Source organism: Patagioenas fasciata, chromosome 9 (assembly GCF_037038585.1).
Source record: "Patagioenas fasciata isolate bPatFas1 chromosome 9, bPatFas1.hap1, whole genome shotgun sequence".
Classification (NCBI taxonomy): Eukaryota; Metazoa; Chordata; class Aves; order Columbiformes; family Columbidae; genus Patagioenas; species Patagioenas fasciata.
Window position 1 is genome coordinate 30,408,190 of NC_092528.1, and position 17,232 is coordinate 30,425,421.

Below are 17,232 nucleotides of genomic sequence, written 5' to 3' on the forward strand. Positions count from 1 at the left end.
GCCCCCCCTGCACCACACTGTGCCCTCCCTGCTCTGGTTTGTAGACGCGATCGTGTCACATCTTGATGGTTACTTTCTCGTGATATGGATGGTCATATGAAAGATCAGTCTTACATCATTCTCGTATCACTTCTCTCAAGTCTTTCAATTCATCCTCATTCACGCGAGGTGAAGAAATCAAAACTAGGTATTTGCCATTAATTAATATAAGAAATGTGCACGTGCCAATTTGCAGTTGATTGCATTAAAAAAATAAATCTTCTAACTGAGTTAGGTAGTGCAGATGCTGCTTTTGTGTAAGCTGCTCTGTCATGGAAAGAAGTTGGGGTTGCCAGTGACTGAATTTGGCTTTGACCAGAATTCAAACAGAAGATAGGACAAGGGGTGATGGTTTTAAACTAAAAGAGGGAGATTCGGGCTGGCCATGAGGAAGGAATTGTTGGTCCTGAGGGTGGTGAGAGCCTGGCCCAGGTTGGCCAGAGAGGTGGTGGATGAACCATCCCTGGAGACATCCCAGGCCAGGCTGGACGGGGCTCTGAGCAACCTGAGCTGGTGAAGATGTCCCTGTCATGGCAGGGGTGGCACTGGGGAGCTGGGGAGGTCCCTTCAACACAAACCATCCTGTGATTCTGTAAGAAGCTGGGGCCGGGCTCTTTTCGGTGGTGTGTGGTGGGGGGAAAAGAGACAAGGGGCACAAATTGGAGCAGGAGAGGTTCAGACTGGCTAGAAAGGGAAGCTTTCCCACCATGAGGATGAGCGGGCATTGGAACAGCTTGCCTGGAGATGTCGTTGAGATTTTCAGGTCCTGGATGGCTAAATTCACAAGCAACCTAGTCTGACCCCATAGGTGACCTTGCTTTGAGCTGGAGGTTGGATGAGAGACCCCTTGAGCTCCCTTCCAGCTGAATTGTTCTGTGGTTCTGTGAAGTTAACCGCAATGAAAATAAGCAGTAGGACTTAGAAAAATATTGGAAAAAGGGCTTTATTCTTATCTTTCATGGATCTTTTTCTTCTAATGAGACCCTCAGACACACTGGCATCAGATTCATTACGACGACTTTGGAAGCTGACATCAGAATTCCCCACGGGCTTCTTTGTGGATGTACGCGAGAAGTGCTCTGTTAACACTGTTTGCAGGACTGGCTGCTTAAAGAGAGATCCACATTTCTTTAGTAAATCTTATTTTTTGAAAGATTTTGGCCATAAAAATCCACTTTAGGCCAAAATTGCACATTCTTTTCCTTTCTCATGTTGCATTCCTGAGCACCAGCCTTCTCCCTATCTTGCGGTGCCTGACCAGGAGAGCTTGCTGCTTGGTGCTGCTGGTTTACATTGCTCTGTCACCAGAGAGACTTTGTCACAGCAGTTCTGACGCCTCATCTTAGGGGACGACACGGAGCCGTGTCCTGTTGTTGTCACCCACGTGGTCCTCCGATGGTGATTTCCTGCCACCCAACTGCGTGTTCTCACGGTGACAACGCGTCCTTCGTCAAGAGAGGGCACACGAGAACGGCGAATCGTGGGGATGGCAGGGGTGTTAGAAGTCAGACATTTGATGAGGCATTTGCACTATAAGCAAAATACCAGCTTGGATGCTGTTTCAGACTCATTATATATAAAAATTCCAACCTTTTTCCCTCTTCTCACAAAACTGACAAATCTATAATGCTGATTTTATAAACGGGAAACAAAGTCACCAGAAGACAAAGTGGCTGCTACGAGAGCACGAGAACCTGTACTCACACCTGCTCTTTCCTCGCTTAAAACGGATTATTATTTTCTTTGGTACTTTTTTGTTCAGTGGCGTTTGACGATACCTTGTGTGCATCCTGTTACCTGCATTTCAGCTGCTTTTGAACAGGGTTAGTGGTTATGGGGGAGATTTGCCACAGGATGCTATTTCTTTTGCCTAGAAAACAGGGAGTGTGTTTATTTTGCTGTTAATTCATCAGCAGTTTATTCTACGTATTTCACATGAGTGTAAATTCAGTGTAGACTGTGTGGCATGAGTCTCCTTTACAAAGGCATCTCACCTGGAGTGGGGATGCAGAAACCCATGTCAGAAGGCAGAGGGATGGATGGAGTTTCAGTGCTTGGGTTTTCCCTGCCATATTGCTCAGAGGTTCCCCATGGCCTTTTCCATCCCACTCTGCACAGCCTGCTCAGCAGAGGCTTTAAAAAGTTCCACCCAAAAGTGGGTGACGCAGGGAGAAAGCGAGCGTCTGTTTTACGTTGTCCCATCTCGGTTGGGCGGTGTGATGCAAACACACCGAACAGAGCTGCTGCGTCGAGCACAACCTGGTTTTATGGTGGAAATCACAGCTGCTGAGACTTGGCCACCCCCCTTTTCATTCAACCCATCTCCTTCCAAAACCTCCTGTCTACAGAGACAGAAATATTTATGGTCTTCCATGAGGAAATTGCCATAGCACACGCTGAAGACCCCCAAAGCCTGCCTCTCTGCCAAGATAAACAACGCTGGGGAGAAAGCACATTCTTTATCTAAATCTGCTGCATTGTATTTGCACTATTTGTTTTTTCCTTTGCCAGACAGGAGGTATGTGCCCCAAAAGCTATAAAGGCTTTGAAACCCCAGGTGCTAGAATACCTTTGGTGGCTGCGCTTGGCCGCCCCCATCCCTTCGCATCCTCAGCATCACACCAAGCTCCCGTGTTTTGCGCTCAGAAAGGCAAACGTGTTTGAGAAGCGGCTTTAGTAGGTGAACTTCCATGCTAAGGTACATGGGGATGGGCAGCCAGCCCGTCACAAACCATCTGGGAGATGCTGGGAAGGGCTCCAAGTCAAACATCACATCAAAAACCATCCGTTCTCAGGCTGCTTACGCCTTGGACCGCTCTTGGTCTACCTGATCCATCACGTCCTGTCTGTGGGTGCGAAGCTGGAAGAGAAAGGGAGAAGAAACCCAGTGTCAGAGAATGTTTAAGCTGTTTGCTCTGCAAAGGGCTGGAGGTTGCTCTGCGGTGGTGGTTTAAAGCCTGTGATGGTTCTCATGGTCATTTGGCTCTTCTTGTGCTGGAAAATTCCCTTTTTCGTGCAAGGATTGGGAAGGCTCTTCCAGCTCCCGAAACCTCGTGAAGTTCCAGCTGCGGTCAGTGTGGTGAATATCGGTGACAAGTGACTATGGAGCTGGGGCAGAGGTGGCCACAGCCTTAGGAACACGCTGTGAATGGAAGTGCAAGGCTTCTCGATACTCACGCAGTGCTTTGGATCCTGAAAGAAATTTTAAATATAGCAATCATTTTGCAATAAGAGGGAAAAAAGAGTTTATTTCCCTTTCCTACAGGCGTTATTTGGTTTTTGTTTTTAAGAGAAGCGGTCAAAGGAAAATCTGTATTGACAAACATAAGTTGTTTTTCCAAGGCAAATTGAAGCCATTTCTCAGACACTATAGAAAGCGTATGGACTGGAGTGTTATTGGCCAGTTTGTAAGTTAATTTTGCCATAAGATGGTAAAAACATCCGTGTCCTCAATGGGTAACGGGATGAAAAGACATTGACTGACAGTGGGGGCTGCTCTGGCCTTTGGCAGCCCAGATATCAAAGTAAATTGTGTTATTTTAGGAGTGCAAAAGCGATAGAAAATATCCCATTCCCGGTCGGTGCTGTAGGATTTACAGGGCATGAGTGACTCTCTTGTCAGGATTATTTTTTACAGAATGGATTGCTAACGTTAAATGGCTTTCGAAATATCTCTGAAGAACTACAAAAGATGATAACGATGTAACGGGGAGTGAGCTCCACAGAACACAGGGATGGGTTATTGCTCGAATGCTGGATAAGGGAGGGCTGATAACACCAAGGGAAGGAGGAGTCGTGTCTTGGGAGGGTGAGGATGGGAAGGGTCACACCTGGGAGACAAAGCCTTGGGACTCACCAACCCCTTTCTCAGCAAAATAAGTGACATTTCTGGGCTGGAATTACCTATGAGAGGTTGGCAGTCGTTCCAGTGGGATGGTGCCAAGTCTTAGCCCCATGTGGACATCCCACTTCTGGCTCTTAGTTCCTTCCCCATAGGGTTGCTGCTGCAATCTAGCAAAGTATTGTGGTTAATGGAGAGTGATATCTTCAAAATATTCCTATCCAAAGTTCTGCACAGCAGGAATGTAGCTGTAGTGTGGACTGAAGCCTCAGAGACAACGTAAATGCTTACTTTTAATTGCATGAAATTGTAAATTATGATTATTGCAGGGCTGAGGAATAACTGGGGGGTGTAATGGCGGGGAGGAGTACGTGATGGGTAAGGGAATAGAGGATGGAGGGAGCAGCCCGAGCTGTCGGCTCCATCTGCGAGGCCTCCCAAGCAAAACATGACATGGGGCTGAAACGTCTCTGTGCTCTGACAGCCAGGCGCTCGAGCTTGGGAGGAATGCGGCCTGGGAGCTGACACAGCTCAACTGCAAATTAAAAGAACCCTTTTCTGTATCGCAGCAAAAGCCTGGACAGAACTAACCCTCTCGCCATGCGTTCTCTCCCCAGTCGTGAACCAGGATGGCCAACCTCTGATGGAGGGCAAGCTCAAGGAGAAGCAAGTCCGCTGGAAGTTCATCAAAAGGTGGAAAACTCGCTACTTCACGCTGGCTGGCAACCAGCTGCTTTTTCGGAAAGGAAAATCCGTAAGTCAGAAGAGCATCCGTTTGATTTTGCTCTTTCCCTCCTCTACAACGCCCTTTCCAGAGGTTTTTACCCCTTGGATTTGCCCCTATGCCGCATCAGTAACTTCAGCCAAGGGTTTGCTCATCGGCTTTAGTTACATTTTCCTCTCTGGATCAAAAGCGTGAGATTTTAAAGAGTTTTAGATTGGCACTGCTGGTGACCCAAGCATCGTCCCCTCTGCCTCCAGGCCTTCTGCACCCCGAGGCCCTCTGCTCCCAATGGAATTACAGTGGCTTAAAAGAGTTTCCAGCCTTGAACAGTGACTCTAGATTTCCTTTAATAAGCACAAATTCAAGAAATGCTGCTCAGGTAAATGTGTTTTTGCCACTTACAAAGTGCACGGCATGGGGCAGCGAGGTACGAAGCCACACCAGCCAATGTGCTGCGAGCCAGATGGCACTTCTGGGTCCTCGGTTTTCATGGCACCAGCGGTGTTTGGGGGGAGATGGTTTCATTCAGCATATCGAGACAGTCAGGCCCTCCTGAACACCTTGGGGCAGCCTCCAAAACCAAGCAATGTTCACCTTTTTTGAGTGTTTTGCCCGCTTTTGTACGTTAATAGCTGTTCTTGAGGCGATGGCGTTGTAACTGGTGTTATTTGTGCAGCAAATCCAGGGGTGTTTCAAACAAGGTGCTCCTAAAATGCTTTTTTCCTGAAGGAACAGAGGGTTTTTTTGCTTTCCTTCCAGCATGACCTAAATTCAGATAAATCCTGCTTGGATTATTCTGAAATTGTTTGAAATTTATAATGTTAAGACTCATGGAATCACAGAATGTCCTGAGTTGGAAGGGAACTCGGGGACTCAGAGACAAATGTGTCCCAGGGCCTGGAAGAGCAGCTAATTGAATCCAGTCCCTATTAATTATTACCTCCCAGTTATTAGAAACTTTTTCTTGAGCTTTTCCCAATGAGAATTATCAAACATGGTGCAAAACAGCCTGTTTCACTTTTTTGTTATAAGACCTCTCTCTTAGATAATCCAGAAATGGAAGCATCTTCCAACTATAGTCAAGCCTTAATATTTCTGATAAATAATCTTTATTATTATAGAAACCTAGTAAAGCTCTTTAAGCTGCTGAAGTGGCCTCCTGAGCCCCTTCCTATAAGAAATACAACAGCGTGACCTGTTGGGAGGAACACGAGCTTTTTGTGGGACAGCACAACCCTCCTGAACACAAGTAGCTCATCCAACAGCTTTTTCCTTACTTTTAGTGACTTTTCCAGGTGTTCTGGTTGAGATTCTGCAGACACTTTGTGTGCCATAGCTACAGCTCAATACTGGCTGGTGTTCCCTTTGGGAAGAATGCCAGAATGGCTTTTTTTAGCAAGTCGATTGGCTTATAGAGATGTATATTTAATGGAATGGCTTTAATTAGCTCTCCAAACATGTGGTACACGAGCAATCAAGGGAGTCTCTTGATCGCTCCCGGGATGTGATTAACGCGCAGAAGTCGCCTCCTTGGCTCTTTGCTCCCGGTGCTCCCCGTGCAACACATGGAGCTGAAGGGCAGATTGTGCTCAACGGCGTCGTTTGTACAGATCAACTTTCCCTTTTTAACTGGCAAACTCACGGCTGCTTTGCTTTGTATTTTGTAAAGTTGAACACAAATACCTGGACGGGTTCGTCAGCGTAGCCGGCTGGTGTCCCCAGGGACTGCAGCGAGCTTATTGCTCCTGGGTTATCGCTCTTTCAAGCTGGTGCCTTACATCCTGTTATTTCTAACACTTTTGGCCTAAATTTGACAATCTAGTCCTGCCGTTAACCATTGCTTGGCTTAATCTAGTCCTGCCGTTAACCATTGCTTGGCTTGCAGCACCACCCATTTGTGTTGCACATGTGCCCTGGGCTGGCTGTTGCAGACCCCAAACACAACATTTGTAGCTCTTGAAGAGGTGTGAAGCCTCACCGAAGTGGCTTGGACAATAAAAATGTGATTTTTCAGACCCCCCGCCCTGGTGGGAGGACCCGCTCTGCACCTCACTGCCCCGGTCCCAGTGCCGAAAGCATCTCAAGATGCTGCAGGACGTGGAAGATGCTCCTGCCCAGCGGCATCTGGGGCTGGTTTTGGTCTCTGCCCCATCGTCCCTGGGCTGGGTGCTGCGTGGGTGTTTGGATTTGACATGTTGCTCACTTAAGAACACAAACCCAGCACAGAGAAGGCATTGTGAGGTGGCCAGCTGGCTGTGCCTGCTGGTTCCTGGAGCCCCACCATGAGCAGAGGAACCACGCGGACAATGTTTGCTCTGTGTAAGCAACCGCGGGTAAAGGGGAGGCAGGAGAAAGCCAAAATAGAAGAGGTCTGAAAGCCAGCCACATCCTATACTCCTGGAAAATTGTGGTAAACTCCTTCACAGAAATGTGCCTGGGGTGCAATCAACTTTCTTGAGCAACTTGAGGTCAAGCGCTGTGTGGTAATGGAGGGAACAGATCATTTTTGCTAGATGGGCTTCTGAGTCTAAGGGTCTGGCTCATGGAGTGCAAAGCTTTGGTTTTTGAGTCTATCCTTGCTTTGTATTTTTTGTGGTTAAGGTTTTCACAGCGTTTATCCCAGATGAGGTTTCAGTGCTGAGCCAGCTTAATACTGCTGATAATACTGGCCCAGATTGGGCAGAGAGGTGGTGGATGAACCATCCCTGGAGACATCCCAGGCCAGGCTGGACGGGCTCTGAGCAACCTGAGCTGGTGAAGATGTCCCTGTCATGGCAGGGGGGGCACTGGGAAAGTTGGGGTGTCCCTTCAACCCAAACCGTGCTGTGATTTTATGACAGAGCCCTAACGAGTGTTTGTGGAAGCGGAGGAGGTTGGGCCACTGCTGCGATCCCGTGGTTGTACGTGGGGAATCAGCGATGGCTCTGGAAATGTTTGTTCCCACATGAAGTTGGAGATGAACTTCATTGCTCATGGAAAGTGGTCTGGACAGAACTGAACATTTTAGAGGGAAATCATCCATGTAAAGAAAACTTCTCAGGTCTGGGAACTGGGTCCCTGATACAAAAATAAATGAGGTGGATGAGGAAATGCCCGGTTCTGCTCCTGAGTGTGCTGGGAGGGCAGAGCAGCTCTGGGGACAGCAAGCCCCATACCGCAGCCCCTCCCTGGTCACACTCAGCTTCTGTGAGTCAATTAACTGCTAATTCTCACTCAGATCAGTCCGGAGAGGAGCAGAAATCTTTTGGAAAACTTGCCTTAGTCCTCTCGGTAAAAAGCAGCTCAATAGGAGAAACATAAATATTCCTGAGGAATCAAGGCCTTGGGCTTCAACTTCTCACCTGGAGACCCAATTTGTACATTTTTTATGAGCTCACAAGTCTCGTGTCCTGCAGGAACTTCCGTGGCTTTGCACAACTCTCTTTTACACTCTCTGCATCTTATTTTTTCCAGTGATGCAAGTTTTCCTAGGTGTACCTACTTTATATATTTTCAAACAAAACTGCAAACAAGTTCTCCCGTATTTCCCATTCCCCGCTGTGAAATGCCGTGATTTCCCTTGTGTTCCCGGGTCAGACTCAAGGTATCTGTTCTGTTTTCAAAACCAACCAAAGGAGTTGCTGCTCCCACGTGGAGGTGGGCAGCCTGAGAAGGGGAACGGCTCATCATGGCTCAGAAGAGACCTTCCTTCGGTCCCCATGGACCGGCTGAGTTTAGTACCTGGGACACATCTGCCATCGGCACGAGTTGTGTGTGGCAGCGTTATCAGAGGTCACTTGTATTAAAAGCCAGAGAAAGGAAAATCTGAGCCCATTTAATAGCTGAAGCTGGAACTGAAATGTGCAGATGCTGGGGGAAGAGCTTGTAGGTGTCACTGTGGACCCTTGGCTATTGGGTGCAGATCACAACACCCCAAATAACCTGATGGTGGTTGGTAGGTGACCGTGGCTTCACATGGGATGGGGGTTTCTAACTCCCCTAAGGCCCTTTTGGGAAGTCCCATCAGTGCGTTTGGCCACATGAGTGATGTTTACAAGCCCAGCTCTGGAGACGTCAACTGTTTATTAAGATGGTGGAAGCTCTACCATAGAATCATAGGATGTCCTGAGCTGGAAGGGACCCACAAGGATCATGGAGTCCAACTCCTGTCCCTGCACAGGACACCCCACAGGTCACACCACGTGTCTGAGGACGTTGTCCAGTCTTTTCTTGAACACTGTCAGGTTGGGGCCGTGACACCTCCCTGGGGAGCCTGTTCTTCCCTCTGGTTGAAGAACCTTTTCCTAACATCCAACCTGACCCTCCCCTGGCAGCTGAACCAGATGAACGTGGTTCTTTTTGTCTCTCCTGTGTTTCAGAAGGATGACCCGGACGACTGCCCCATTGAGCTCAGCAAGGTACAGAGCGTTAAAGTGGTGGCCAAGAAGCGCAGGGACCGCAGCCTGCCCCGGGCCTTCGAGATCTTCACTGACAGCAAGACCTATGTTTTCAAGGCCAAAGATGAGAAGAATGCTGAGGAGTGGCTTCAGTGCATCAACGTGGCCGTGGCACAGGCGAGGGAGCGGGAGAGCCGCGAGGCCACCACCTACCTGTAGAGCTGCTGGCATCTCCATGGCTGTTCCACCAAACCTACTGTGTCCAGGACTGCTCCAGCCACTTCGTGGACCTCTTGAACCTCCACAACAGTGCCACGAGATAACGTGGGGAGACCATGTGTTGGCGTGGGCTGGGAAGAGCTTTGTGCAGCGCCAGAGGACTAATGCCCGATGGCTCTACCAGGTGATGGAGGGGCCACCATGCGGGAGCGCTCCCTGGCACTGGGACATTTGCTGGTTTAGAAGCAGCTTCCATGTCCACATGTGAAACATGGGCTTTTTAATTCAGCCTAATAGTCTGCAATCCAAGAGACGTGGTGGGAGACCAACCTGGACCCCAAGCCCTCAGCCCTGGCTGCTGAGATGCACGAGGTCTTGGTGGCTTTGGACACTTCCAAGGGCATTTGAGCACATTCTGTAAGGACTTTCTGCTTTCCTCAGTCACTTTCCGCCTGTATACAGATAGTTTTCCTCCTTATTTAATCTCTGTGTACTTTATCCTTTTACTGTTTATAAGCGTCGGTGGAAAAAATCCAATTTGCTGCTGCTTTCTGGTTTGAAATGGAGCAGTTTTAAAGATTTAATACTGCTGAAAAACAATTTTAAATATGTAACTGTTTTGATTTCCCCTACTTTTTCTCTGCTTTGCAACTGAATGTAATTTTAAAAAAATTATTTCTCTTTGTTTTTTTAATTATTTGTCTGTTCTGTAAGTTTTCAAAATTTCTCCAAAACTGGAAGATTCCCTGTTCTGTTTTCTGTGTCACTCTCAATGGTTCCAAAGCAGAGGAGGTGCTGTAGCGGAGAATGAAAGCAAAACAGATAGGGGGGGAAAATGAATGAGGAATCTGCGGGTGAAGAAATTAACTCAGAGACCATTCGAGCCTGAGTAGAAATAAAAACCTGAAATTTTCCAACCTAGAAAAATGTATCTTTTGCGTATCAGACCCGGTTCTGTGGCAGAGTGAGGTCGGACAACTGGACTTCTGAATTTACAGCCTGATTTTTCCACCGTCCTACGTGTTCCCAGCTCTCTGGGTTTCACTGGGGCGGTCGGTGGCTCTGAAAGGGCGCCCAGAACAGCTCAGAAATGGTTGGTTTTCCTTCTGTGTTGAATTTCTCTCACTTTGGGAAAACGGGGCAGCGGTTGGCATGGGGATGCTCAGCGGGGCTGAAGTTTCTGTTCAGTTTCCAGGTGTGGATTGCAGAGATTCTTCTTAAATAACTCACTTATTTGCAAGGCACAGCATAGAGCAGCTTGAGCTCACTATCTCCTGAATAGAGGCCTCAAATGAAGACAAACTTTGGGCAATTCCACCGATGCCTCCGCACCCTGGGCATCACTCTGGGCCAATTGCAAAATCAGAGTCCGGGCTCTCCCCGTTGTTCGATAAGTCTCTTCATTCTCATCAGGAAGGCCAGCAATCACAGTCCTGACCTTCTGCTGCAATTTTGCACCTGCAGCTGGAGAAAAATCAGTTCTTGGCAATAACCAAAACATTCTTCTGGTTTGTGTTCTCTTAGACCCCGTTTGTTCTTCCCTTACCTGCAGGGACACAGCTCCCCCATCTTCTGGGACCTTTTTTGCTCAAGGAGGCAGAAAGCTGACGGCTTGGAGCTTGCAGAAGTTCTGCTGAGGGTGGTTTAATGCGGTGCTGTGGTGTCCTCTGCCTTGCTGGGACGTTGTTCCCTGGGGTTTATGGGCAGAGGTTGAATTCTTGTATTGTCTGTATAAATATTTAGCTTTAGAGTTGGAGAAGTTGCAAGTGCTGAGTGTTGCTGGGGTTTGTCTCTCCAGCCTGCCAGAAGTCTGTCATTTGTTACGTTGACAGGTAAGATGCAAACATTTGGTAATGAGCATTTATTCAAGTTAAAAGGAGGAAAAAAATGTTGGTTTATGGTACTACAGGAGCTGGTGGCTCCAGAGAGTTGTTCCTCAAGCTGCAATGCACCATCAAACCTTTTGGGGAGAAACACCATGGGCCTGGGGCAGCCCCAGTGCAATGAGTTCCCATTTACAGTGACATGAAAATCAGGCTCAACTTGGAGAGGCTGTTTGCTAGTTCTTTGTCCGCTCCTTTTTAGTTGCCTACACTGGTGGGGATCTCTGTGTTTCTCTCCTCCTCCTCCTCCTCCTCCTTCTTCTCCCTTCCTCTTCTTTCTCCCCTCTTCCTCCCTTCCTCCTCTTCCTCCCTTCCTCCTCCTCCTTCCTCCTCCTCCTCCTTCCTCCTCCTCCTCCTTCCTCCTCCTCCTCCTTCCTCCTCCTCCTCCTTCCTCCTCCTCCTCCTTCCTCCTCCTCCTCCTTCCTCCTCCTCCTCCTTCCTCCTCCTCCTCCTTCCTCCTCCTCCTTCCTCCTCCTCCTTCCTCCTCCTCCTTCCTCCTCCTCCTTCCTCCTCCTCCTTCCTCCTCCTCCTTCCTCCTCCTCCTTCCTCCTCCTCCTTCTTCCTCCTCCCATACAGATAATGCAGCTCTGCAGACCAGGTTGTCGCCACCAGGAGAACGAAGCCCTGGAGCCAAACCTCAATTGAAAGGCAGCAGCGCAAGGGTAAGAAAAACCATATGATAGGAAATTTCCACAGCCTGTCTGGTAGACCAGGAAAAGGGATTTCAGTCATTTAATTGTCAATACCTGGACCAATAAATCTGTATTTTACCCACAGGACACACCATGGAGTCGAATGGGAATGAGGTTAATCCGTAGGTGTGAACTTGTGGATTTATGGTCTCAAGTTTCAGGATCGTGTCCTGTACTAAACACCAAACTGACCCACTCAGGCGCGTCACTGGGGTTCAGTGACACACCGAGCTGGCCATTAAAAACATCTTTTACAGAAAAAATAGTCTGTATTTGATAATCTTGATGCCAAGTTTCAGTCAGCCACCTCTGCACTATGTCATCCATTGAATGCACCTCGTCACCCGTATGTGCCCGGGGACGAGCGCCTGTTGTCACCTGTGTGACAGAGTTCGGAGGGGGCACAAATCAGGGCTGAGCACCCACCTCACCATCGATTTCTGAGCGTGAACATCACGTGTGGCTCCGTGTCACCTGCGCTCCCCGGGCTTTGTCACCAGCGCTCGGCTGTCACCCGTCGCATCCTTCCTGTCAACCCCAACGCGATTGAAACAACATGGAACGCACGGCTACAGAGTCAGAGACGCCCCAGGTGCTGTGCCAAAAAATAATAGCATCAAATAAGAAGCGTGGCCATGCTCCTGCTGTCTTAAATTAAAGCTTGGAGTAAAATAAAAGAGAAATTCAGATGGCAGCTTATTCTAGTCATCATCCTAGAAGGAGTAATGCAGGAATCATCAATCTAGTTATGGTGAGAGAAGGGAGATAAATAAATAGCTGAATAATTAATTGAATACATTGATAGATAGATGGATGAGAGGATAAACAAATCCCACTGTTGCAAATTTTCTCTTGAGCAAATATAGAAATAGTGTTTATTGATTCTTGAAAATAACGTATCAAAACATTCTAAATTTAACTAGCTGCTGCTTTCTGAACCGGGAACGTGTTGGTAGTTCCGCTGTGCTGCATTTTCTTGTGTTTTTGCTCATCCCCCTGCAGAGACGATGCGGGGGCTCCCGTGGCCCCGGGGAGGGTCCCTGGGCACATGTGTCCTCTGCTCCGCTTTGCACACGGGGGGAACAGAGCGAGGTTTAGAGTCTAAACCTGAGCCCACAGCTACAAAACCAGACCGAAATCTGCACCTGGATACCCCTGAACGCGAGCAGTTACAAACCTAAACCGAGTTTTACAGATCAGCATCATTTCTCCAGGAAACACGATTCTTCAAAAGATTGGCTCCAGCTCCTATTAATATTTTTGCATAAGGAAAATAATCCACTTTTTCCTGGAAGAGCTGGTGTCCACCATGATTTCCGTGCCACATCATGTGTATCTTCATGGAATCCAAGCCTGGGCGAGTGTGTGGCCTCACAGGACACTCAAGAACAACTGGTGCTTCAGGATCACTTCTGCGCCCGCCTGACGACAGCACGACAAAGGGGAACAAGCTGCGGGCTTTGGCAGGAAAGCGCTGGCTCGCACCTCGCTCGGGACCAGCCTCGTCACGTAGCACGTCTGCGGAGAGGACGGCAGTGCGGGTCCATCACGGGCCAGCACCACGCGGGGACGGGGACGGTGGATGCGGAGCGGGGTGTCAGTGGTGGGATGAGCCGCCTTCCAGTTGGGCAACGGTCTGTGGAGGCTTAAAGCACCGTTGGTGGAACCCACAGGGGATCTGCTGGCCCGAAGCCCTGCTGGGAATGGGAGTGGGACTGGATGACCTCCCAAGGTCCCTCCCACCATAAATTATTCTATGATCTATGGCGAGGCAAAAGGATTGCCAAAAATGTATCAGCAGCTACCATAGAATAGTTTGTTTCAGAAGGGACCTTCCCAGCTCCCCCAGTGCCACCCCTGCCATGACAGGGACATCTTCACCAGCTCAGGTTGCTCAGAGCCCCATCCAGCCTGGCCTGGGATGTCTCCAGGGATGGTTCATCCACCACCTCTCTGGCCAACCTGGGCCAGGCTCTCACCTCCTCCCCTTCCTTCCTTGAAACCTGTGCTGCCATGGCCATCTGTTCTGTGCTTTAAAGGGGCCTGTAAGAAAGATAGGGATAGACTTTTGAGCAGGACCTGTTGTGATAGGACAAGGGATGATGGTTTTAAACTAAAGGAGGGAGATTCAGGCTGGACATGAAGAAGAAATTGTTGCCCTGATGGTGTTGAGAGCCTGCCCCAGGTTGGCCAGAGAGGTGGTGGATGAACCATCCCTGGAGGCATCCCAGGCCAGGCTGGACGGGGCTCTGAGCAACCTGAGCTAGTGAAGATGTCCCTGCTCACAGCAGGGGTGGCACTGGGGGAGCTGGGAAGGTCCCTTCAACCCAAACCATCCTGGGATTCTATGATCTTCCTTCTCGCTTGTCTTGGTTGTGGCTGTTGCATCTCCCTCAGTTGTGATGAGTTTCTCCCATGCAGACCCATGTCGCTGTTATCAAGACAATCATCTGATCACGAGGGTTGGATATCAAAGATTTCTCACCCTGCAGTTTCCCACTCATGTCCTGCATGGTCTGACTGCCCAAGGGTTGGTTTCTCCTGGCTCATCTCTGCTGATCCAGCCCTGGTCGGTGGGTGAGCGGCATCACAAGTAACACCTCAACTTCAACAGCTCAGGGGACATGAGGAACAACGTAGTGACCTGGTAAAAGGTTTGTAAGATAAACACGGAGATGAATGATATTGTGCCAGGCAAATTGTAAGCAATCATTGATTTCTCTAACCAATATAACTACTGCTTTTATTCTTCCTGTTGCTCACAAGCGAATCATTCTTTGTTCCAAATACATTTGTTCTATTATTCCCTATATTCCTGCTTGTGAAGCTTTTGCAAATGGTGGTTTCTGCTCGCTTGACCCAACCACTGCACCAGTCCTTTTTTCCTGCCCAAACGGGTATTTCTGTGCCCGGACGGCAGGATCGTACCCTCTGCGGCCAGACGACAAACAACAGTGATCACCCACAAACCTCCCCAGTCAGTGCTCGTTTCCCCCACAGCGCTAAACTGCCTGTGCTTGGAAATTCAAGTTGAAATTCGGGACATTTTTGCTGTGCTTACGGAGTCTCAAGCGGATCGCATTTTTAACAACCAAGCCACGGGGCCGTTAGCAGCTCCGCTCCACGGTATTTCCTAGAAATGTGAACCATAGGTTGTACATCGAAACTGCTTGTTTATGAGAGCCGAACCCAGTTCTGGGAAGTTTTCCAAGGAAATTTTACCCTCCCACTTCCCTGAACAAAGCGTTCCCCAGCGCGTTTGACAGGAACAGAATAAAACAGGCGATAAATGCCGAGGTATTGCGCACAGGCATCACACGCGTCGTGGGTATAAATGGAATAAGCTGGATGCTATTTTTCCAGCTTTTCCAATTCCGAGCTCAGCGGCCCATGGGAATAACCTTGCCTGCTTCTTGTTGACAAGTTGTCTAATTCAGCTTGATGCTGGTGACTAATACTCCTTGGGTAAAATCCTTGGCCTCGCTGGGGTCAAATGCAAAACTCTCTTAACTCTAATAGGGCCAGAACTTTACTCCGATCCTTGCCTGTCATAGTGATACCTTTACAGCTTCCTACCATTGATAGACTTGGAAACACAACCTCATCCTTCCCCACCAACAAACCTCAGGCACCAGGTTGGCAGCGAGGATGGTTCTGGTGAGAAAAGCTGCTTTTTTCACCCCACCAGCTTCAAGCATCGTCTGTGGCTCCGGCAACGTGCACGGGGCTGCTCCAGAATGCGGCTGCGCTATGGGACGTGTCCGCCCCACAACGTCGCTTCTTGTGCTTTGGGATAGGGAAAGGATACGAAGAAGCAGAAAATAAACACGTTTTATGGAGTTTGGTTAGGGTTTTTTTAATAGAAACATGTCTGCACTGATTAGGAGTATTTATATCGCACCTGTGAAGGAGCTCGGCATTGATTAATTAGATGTCAAATTACAGCGACATTGAGTTGGCTCAATTATACCGTAAATCTCCCTGTTGTCTAATTAGGTGAAGAAAGAAGCAAAATCAGATTTGATTCATTTGACTGATTCACTGGAACGACCCGGAGCTTTCTAAATCATTTGGGGTTGGTCAGGTCAGGACCTGGATGTCCCTGGCCGGCCTCACCTGGGACCCCCAGCCCAGGACCCCAGAAATCACCTGGACATGCGATTTCTGTCTGTCTTGAGATAAAGCACAAAGGAAATCGGAATTTCGGGGATACTGATGAACCAGGTGATGCTTTTTCTGGGAGCAAACCTTGGAGAAGATGGCTGGTTGAGGCTTGTGGGGTTGCAGCCCGTGGTCACCCCTGGGTGGTGCGGAGTCTCTGCCCCGATTTCCCTGTGCAGATCATGAAAAACACGGTCAGAGAAGGGACAGCAACGCCTCCAGGTTAGGAAAAAAAATCCCTGTTTTCTAGTTACTGGCAGTTATTCATGGAAAATATGTGTGTCTGTAAGAGAGTCCTTTGTTTTTACTTATTTTTTTTGTAAAAGATAACTTTGCATTCCCATGCAACACTCTTGTCAATAGCTACAAACCTGTGTTTGGTGGCACGACTCCGCATTTCGGAGTCAGCATCAGCAGAAAGGCCACATGTCACGAGGTGCCGCGCGGATCCGCAGCCCGAGGGCTCCGCTCCTTTGTGATTTGGGGCTTCCAGCCCAAGGGAAAACACTCGTGGCAAGTGGTGTTTTCGCTTTGAAGCACACAAGTGTGAAGGTCCTTTGCCTCAGTGCAGGTGGTGCTGAGACAACAGCAGAGTGTGTTTTTCCAGCTGTCCATGACTGCACCATGACATGGAGAAGCCGCCGCGGGGATTCAGAGGCCCAGCACCGAATCCTGGCCACGCTCCGCTTCCCCACCTGATGGATCACGAATATTTTCCCCTCTACGCGGTCTCTGTTCTGCTCTGTCAGACCTTAGCGATGTCTCGTTCCTGTTGCTGAATTATTCACAGTTCTGTGCTGGGTTTAATGTGTAGGAATCCGCCTATTTTAATTTGCTGGACTCGTTAAGTGTCATTAAGACCCTTGGTGCTCTCTGAACGTTGATGTGTTTAAAGGTGTTTGAAAGGCGTTTAGACGAGGTTCTTAGGGACATGGTTTAGTGCTAGAGTTGGGTTGTGGTTGGACTCGATGATCCTGAGGGTCTCTTCCAACTAAAATGATTCAATGGTTCTATGCGGGGTTGGATGAGCATCTTGTGCTGCTCCTCAGTGGCCTGGTACAGCTGCTCCTGTCTTCTGAAGGGAAGAAGAGAATCTAAAATAGATCAGAAATTCAGAAAGAAACAAAAAAAACCAGGGTGCCTTTCATTCTGGCCATGCTTTCAGCTGATTGAATCCAATGCTTTCAGCTGATTGAATCATCCAGGTTTTCTGTTTAGCTCCAGTGCAGTAAAAATCATAATTATAGTAGACTGTGAATTTTCTTTTGATAATGATGTATGCTAATAGGTTTAAAAG

General features: G+C 48.6%; 1 protein-coding gene across 8 annotated transcripts in view; it reads left to right on the forward strand.

The window, feature by feature from the left end:
- The window catches only part of VEPH1 (ventricular zone expressed PH domain containing 1), an 83,275-nt gene extending 73,929 nt beyond the window's left edge, over positions 1–9,346 (forward strand). For all 8 annotated transcript variants that reach the window (XM_071812756.1, XM_065844558.2, XM_071812759.1 and 5 more), the window contains 2 exons: positions 4,498–4,634; positions 8,963–9,346. In XM_071812756.1, coding sequence (XP_071668857.1) covers positions 4,498–4,634; positions 8,963–9,199 — 374 coding nt within the window. In that variant the 3' untranslated portion in view covers positions 9,200–9,346. The remainder of the gene's footprint in view (positions 1–4,497; positions 4,635–8,962) is intronic.
- The last annotated feature ends 7,886 nt before the right edge of the window (positions 9,347–17,232 follow it).